Here is a 6,961-nt window from a genome sequence, read left to right as displayed (position 1 = left end):
AAAAAAAAAAAAAAGGTGAGTTGGGAAATCAGGAAATGCAAAGACTCAGGGCCTGATCTGTAGTAGGCACGATTTTGTAGCCCAGGAAATGCTGGGTATCCAGATGCTGTCCCAAAGCTCAGACCTCCCAAGCCTGCAGGAGCTCCTCAGAGGCCAGGCTCCCCCCTTCTCAGTTGCTTGGCACTTGTTCACTGTCAGTCTCTGCTCTGTCCTGGCTGAGGTCACTCACAGAGCAGACTCCTGGGAGCAATTCCCCTGATGCTACATACAGGAAGGGAGGCCAAGCCAGATGGAGTGGAGTAGCCCCACCAGAAACCTGAGCCCCTCTTCCCCTGTCTGTCCTAGAAAAGTGCCTTCATCAAGCTAGCCAACATCCGGGCAGCGGAAAAGGTGGAAGAGAAGAGCTTCGGCAGCTCGCACGTCATGCAGGTCATCTATACTGACGACGCCGGCAGGCTCCAGACTGCCTACCTGCAGTGCAAGGTATAGCTCAGAGCAGTGTTCCAGGGGACAGCATGGGAGGGCTGGAAACAGGAGGGAGTGAACCTCAGCACCCTGCCAGCTGCTCCAGGGCCAGTGTGTATTTTCCTGAGGTCCAAGCACACCTGCAAGGCTGTGGCCCATGTCTTTCCATGGGCTCCCACGTGTAGGTCTATATGTGGTCCAGTGCATGGGCAGGTGTGTCCCTGTGATTCACCTGCATATTATACCCATATGTAGGAAACTATTTCCAGAAGTGGGAGTTGGTGCCTGTGTGTTTCCCTGTATGTGCCAATGCATAATAATCCTACATTATGCATGTTGGGCTCTGGGTGTGTGTTCTCAAATATCCTCCTCAGCTATTCATTTATTATTTTTTTTTTAATTTTTTTCATTTTCTGAGACAGTCTTATTCTGTTGCCCCAGGCTAGAGTGCCTGCCATGGCCTCATAGCTCACAGTAGTCTCAAACTCCTGGGCTCAAGTGATCCTCTTGCCTCAGCCTCCCAAGTAGCTGGGACTACAGGCACCCACCACAATGCTCAACTAATTTTTCTGTTTTTAGTAGAGAAGGATCTTGCTCTTGTTCAGGCTGGTCTCAAACTCCTGAGCTCAAGCAATCTACTCGCCTTGGCCTTTCAGAGTGCTAGGATTACAGGCATGTCTACCACTGTACCCAGCCCTAATCTGTTCATTTTTTTTTTTTGAGACAGAGTCTCACTTTGTTGCCCTCGGTAGAGTGCCATGGCATCACAGCTTACAGCAACCTCTAACTCTTAGGCTTAAGCAATTCTCTCGCCTCAGCCTCCCAAGTAGCTGGGATTACAGGCACCCACCACAGTGCCTGGCTATTTTTTGGTGGTAGTTGTCATTGTTGTTCGGCAGACCCCAGGCTGGGTTCGAACCTGCCATCTCTGGTGTATGTGGCTGGCACCCTAGCTGCTGAGCTATAGGCACTGAGCCCATCTGTTCACTTATTAACTCATCCACTTATTTATTTATTTATTTATTTATTTTTTCGAGATGGAGCCTCAAGCTGTCTCCCTGGGTAGAGTGCCATGGCATCACGCTCACAGCAACCTCCAACTCCTGGGCTCAAGCGAGTCTTCTGCCTTAGCATCCCAAGTAGCTGGGACTACAGGCACCCGCCACAACGCCTGGCCATTTTTTGGTTGCAGCCATCATTGTTGTTTGGCGGGCCCGGGGCTGGGGATTCGAACTTGCCCCCTTAGGTGTATGTGGCTGGCGCCTTAGCTGCTTGAGCCACAGGCGCCGAGCCTCATCCACTTATTTAAACAATACTTACTGAGCATCTTCTAGGCTCCAGTCACAGCTCCAAGTGAGGGGTACAGTGGCAGCCCCTCATGGGGCTTTTATCCTAGGGAGAAGATGGAATCATAAACAAATATTGAACATGTCCAATGATGTGCCTTAAGGGAACCTAAGGAGACAGAGGGAAGTGACAGTGGGTACAGCAGGGAGGGTGCTGCTTTATGAAGAGTGGTCACAGAGGGTCTGGGTGCTTAGCAGGCTGCATGTCCCCGCGTGCTCTGGAGGAAGTGCAGCCTTTCTCAACTTGCTCAAAGATGCCAAGTGAACTTTTGGGGCACGTGGCATCTGGAAGTATAGGAGCTACAGAGAAGGAGGGCATCCTAGAGGAGGTGACTTCTGAATGTGTCACCCCCTTTCATGTCCCCTGCAGTGTATGAATGAGCTGAACCAATGGCTGTCTGCGTTGCGGAAAGTGAGCATTAACAACTCCGGCCTGCTGGGCTCCTACCACCCTGGCATCTTCCGTGGGGACAAGTGGAGCTGCTGCCACCAGAAGGACAGGACAGGTGTGAGCAGAGGCCTGGGTCCCATGCTCTGTAGCTGTCCTGGCAGGCCCTTGTGCCCTGCCGGTGCACTGGAGGGACTAATCTGAGGAAAGGCACCCCCCTTCCCAGGTGCTCTGGGCAAACAGTTCTGAGACCAGGCAATTTGAGAAATGGCACGTTATGTGTGGGGTGTATGTGGGTGAATGTGTTGAAGGCTCTGAAGAGGCCTAAAAAATTACTAGAATCCCAAACTCATCTAATAAGGAATGCCCCCTCTTGTCCAGTGAGCTCCTTAGAGACTCAGTGTCCTAGGGAACATACCTGAGGAATTCCCTGCTGATGAGAACCAAGGAGGGTCCCCAGGTTGACACACTCTGGTGGCACCCTCCATGCTGGCAGCCTGATACTGGGGCTGTGGCAGTGGAGGGGGGAAAGGTGGGACTCTCCGCCTTGAGTACGGGAAGGATAGCAGAAGAGCTTCTACAAGACTCTTGATGATAGTGCAATACTGTAGTGGAATACTAGACACTAGTGTCTAATACTTTAGTCACTAGACCCTGTGGCTGTTGAACATTTGAAATGTGGCTAGTGATTCAGTGCCTGTGGCTCAAGTGGCTAAGGCACCAGCCACCTACACTTGAGGTGGCAGGTTCGAATCCAGCCCAAGCTCGCCAAACAATGACAGCTGCAACCAAAAAAAAAAAAAAAAAATAGCTGGGCATGTGGCAGGTGCCTGTAATTCCAGCTACTAGGGAGGTGGAGGAGGAGAATCGCTTGAGCCCAGGATTTGGAGGTTCTTGTGAGCTGTGATGCCACGGCACTCTACCCAGGGCGACAACTTGAGGCTCTGTCTCAAAATAAGAAAAAAGAAAAGAAATGTGGCCAGTATAGCTGAGGAGATGACTTTAAAATTTTTAAGTTTAATTAGCTTAAATAGCTTCCTTTAGAGACCCGCCCTGCTCCTCATCCCCACCTGCTTTTAGAGCAGCATGTAGAGCCCCCAGACCTTCAGGCCAGGCCAAGCCTCGGTCCCAGGCCCCAGTGTAGCATCGGAATGTGACTCACCACTCTGGTCCAGCCTGGATTTGTAGTTGAACAGTAGGCGGGGATTGATGGATTTCAGTGACTCTGTAAGGGCATTGCCAGTTGGTTGACCTGACTTTCAGCTTCTGGCTGTAACTATCCCAGAGATACCTTCATTATTGGTGCAGTGGGCCCCACCATGGCCTAAGAGTCAGGTCCCATTTTTTCATTTTATGACTCAGACAAGGTCATAAAGCCAGCAGATGACAAGGCCAGCTCATTCCAAGGCATGAACCTGCTGTGGCCCACCTTACCATGATCTTAGAGTTCCAGGCTGCTTCCAGGCAGGCAACCTTCTTGAAAGTGACCTAGCTCTCCTGGTTGGCATCCTGCACAACTCCCATGGGCTGTAGGAGCTGAACCCAAGATGTGCCTGGAAGGGTAGGGAGCTGTAGGCAGGCTTGAGTCAGACTTAGCAGGCTGTGCTCCCAGCTCAGCCTTGTCCTGGGAACCTCTGGGTCTATATCTCTTCTTCCCCAGGTCTCACCTTCCCCATCTGTACTACCAGAAAGTTGGATGTGGTAGTCCAGTGGTGCCAACTCCTAACTGCCTTCTCTGTGCCCTCAGATCGGGGCTGCGATAAGACCCGGTCACGGGTCACCCTACAGGAGTGGAATGACCCTCTTGACCTTGACCTGGAGGCCCAGCTCATCTACCGGCACCTGCTTGGTGTTGAACCCATACTGCGGTGAGGAGGCTTATACAGGGGCTGCGAATCCTAAGCTGAGGAGTTTGTATGGCCCTGGATGAAGTGCCAGACCAGGGCTGGAGCTAGGACTCTGGCTTGGGGCTGATGCTCTCTGATGACTGGCCACCTCTCTTCTCAGTGAGCCTAACACCTTCCCACCCTCAGAGTCCCATCTAGCCTCTGCAACATAGGCACTCAAGTTAGAATGGCAGCTCCAAGGGTCAGGGCCATGAGTACTTTGGGCCCAGGCAGGGCCCACCTCCTGATCTGCCGACTGTCCCACAGGACCCTTGGAGCACAGGCCCTGCCCTCTGCTAAGTCCTGTTCCTTCACCATCTTGCTTAACCTAGTGGTTCTTTGGCCCTGGCTGTAGCTTAGAAAAAGCACGATTCTTTCAAAATCAATTTTAGGGTTGGGTACAGTGCCTTGTGCCTATAATCCTAGCACTTTGGGAGTCTGAGGTGGGCGAATCCCTTGAGTTCAGGAGTTCAAGACCAGCCTGAGCTAGATCAAGGCCCCTTCTCTACAGTAAGTAGAAAAACTACCCAGGCGTTGTGACCAGCACCTTAGTCCCAGCTATTGGGGAGGCTGAGGCAAGAGAATCGCTTGAGCCCAAAGGTTTGAGGTTTTTGTGAGCTAAGATGCCAGCACGCTCTATGTAGGGTGACAAAGTGAGACTCTTGTTTCAAAAAAAAAAAAAAAAAATTTTTTTTTTTTTTTTTAAACAGGAGGATGCTTGGGCCCTGTTAACTGAGAACCACTTCAGGGTGGCTTGTGCTTCCGAAGAGCTCAGCTTCCCTGAGCCTGCTTGAGGGGGAGCTCTCTTCTCCCCCATACCCCTGCACTCTGGGCTGCAGGGGGCTAAGATCCTCCTTTCTCCTCGTCAACTCTCCCAGGGTTTATCCTCTCAAAGTTCATGCTGTCCATCTGGAAGCATCCCCTCCCCTGTAAGCTGCAGCCGCTTTGCAGCCCCCTCTTTGATGGTGTGGCCCTGACACATTGCCACCTCCCACATGCCTACTTCTGTCCCCTTGTTCGGTGACTCCGTCCTCCACTAGAGGGTGTGTGTACCATCCCCACATGGACCCTCACACCTACAGCTAGCTACACAGCTATAGCCCTAGAACAGCAGTTCTCAACCTGTGGGTTGTGACCCCTTTGGTGGGTCAAACGACCCTTTCATAGGAGTCACCTAAATACATCCTGCATATCAGATATTTACATTATGATTCATAACAGTAGCAAAATTACAGTTATGAAGTAGCAACAAAAATAATTTTATGGGTATCACCACAACATGAGGAACTGTATTAAAGGGTTGCGGCATTAGGAAGGTTGAGAACCACTGCCCTAGAACTTGCCAGTCCTCATTCTGTTCATTTATAAGGCTTTACCTTCACTTCATTTGTGAACTCATTTAACATTTGCAGTCACTGACTCAGGTTGCTGCTGTTACAATGCATACTTAAGCCAGGAAGTGGTAGAGTTGAAATTTGAACCCAAATCCCCTGGCTCCAGCTTCTTTGGTCCTGACCACCTTGCTATCCTGAGAATCTCCCCCACTTCAGGATCCAACCTACCAGGACCTCTCATTCCATGGCCAGCCATCACCAGGAGACTTTCAGGCTCTACTTGGCTACTTCCCATGGGCCCTACAATGTGATAGTGATAGGGCTAGAGCTTGGTTTTCCAAGGGTCTTCTGGTCACCCACAGAGAGGGGAGAGGAGGAGGGAATGGGGAAGGTAACCAGAGGCCCATGTTGTTTCCTGGGAGATTGAGGGTCAGCCCATGCCCCCAGGGCCAGCTCCAATTTGGGAGGCCCACATGGGGTCATTCAGCCTTCTCAGCAGGGCAGGTTGTGGCTACAGGCCCTCACTCTGGCCTCCCCACAGGGAGAAGCTCCGGGATCTGAGCAGCAGCACAGAGGCAGGCAGCAGCCCTGGACCAGGTAGAGTCCTCCTGCCTGGGACTCCCTCTATGTCCCCAGCCCCTTCAGGGATGTGTGGGTAGGGGAACCCAGCCCACTCCTAGGGCCCTCTGTTTTCCAAGGCCCTGTATGCACCCTCACAGCCACATCTGCCTTCAGCTCCCAAGGACTCGCTGGCCCAGCTGCTGCGGGTGCTGCAGGACCTCCGGGAGGCCCACAGCCACAGCCTCACTGGTCTGCCACCCTCAGAGCCCAACCGCCTCCAGGAGCTGCAGACGTGAGGCTGCCCTGCCCTCCTACCCAGGCTCCCTCCAGGCACTTGGAGACCCCTTACTGGGCAGGGTGAGTGGGAGGTGCCCAGTCCATAGCTGACCTGAAGTCTCTCAAGACTGAGGTGGCTCCTGTTCCTCTCCAAGGCCTGGCTGCTGCCTGTGGCCCCTGAAGCTGTTGCTGCTACTGGCTGGGACTCCAGGAGCACTCCTCTCCTGCCTAGGGCAGACCCAGCCAGAAGCCACCCTGAGGAAGGCCCATGCCTGGGTGGGCTGAGAGGTGGGGAGGGAGTATGGCCCCCAGGGGTCAGGCCATGACCTCAGCACCCCTCACTCCCGCCATCACCCCACATGCTCTCCTCCCCTTCTTGCTTACCTGCCAGTAAACCTGCTGATACTGCCGAGGTTCCAGAGTCTTGTGAGGAACATCTTGGGAGAAAAGGGCCCTCTGGGTCCCAAAGGTTGCCACTGGGTGTGGCTGAGGATAGGTCTGACAATGTGCCTCTGGGCATCCCTGGTTTCCCTTGTCTGCTTCCCACATGTGGAGTCAGGGGCTCCTTTCCTTCTCCTAGCTGCTGTCCCCTCTACACCCTGGGTCTCCTCCTCCCTCCCACAGGCCCCAGAGCTCCATGTGTCTTGCCAGCTATTCTGTCCTCAGGGCCCTGGCAGCGTCCCCTTCCCTCTTTGGGCTGGGAGC

At 53.1% G+C, this 6,961-nt stretch overlaps 1 protein-coding gene across 2 annotated transcripts in view; it reads left to right on the top strand.

Moving 5' to 3' along the window:
* The window catches only part of LOC100965532 (ras GTPase-activating protein 4), a 29,043-nt gene extending 22,399 nt beyond the window's left edge, over positions 1 to 6,644 (top strand). The window contains exons 17-21 of one of the 2 annotated variants that reach the window (XM_003794177.3): positions 346 to 483; positions 2,182 to 2,317; positions 3,947 to 4,067; positions 5,961 to 6,016; positions 6,155 to 6,644. In XM_003794177.3, coding sequence (XP_003794225.1) covers positions 346 to 483; positions 2,182 to 2,317; positions 3,947 to 4,067; positions 5,961 to 6,016; positions 6,155 to 6,276 — 573 coding nt within the window. In that variant the 3' untranslated portion in view covers positions 6,277 to 6,644. The remainder of the gene's footprint in view (positions 1 to 345; positions 484 to 2,181; positions 2,318 to 3,946; positions 4,068 to 5,960; positions 6,017 to 6,154) is intronic. The other variant, XM_003794178.3, reaches the window with a different exon arrangement.
* The last annotated feature ends 317 nt before the right edge of the window (positions 6,645 to 6,961 follow it).

The sequence above is a fragment of the Otolemur garnettii genome, unplaced genomic scaffold (assembly GCF_000181295.1).
Source record: "Otolemur garnettii isolate 467f Iridium unplaced genomic scaffold, OtoGar3 scaffold00077, whole genome shotgun sequence".
NCBI lineage: Eukaryota > Metazoa > Chordata > Mammalia > Primates > Galagidae > Otolemur > Otolemur garnettii.
The sequence above is the reverse complement of the archived record's forward strand: the minus strand, read 5'-3'. Positions and strand labels throughout refer to the sequence as shown.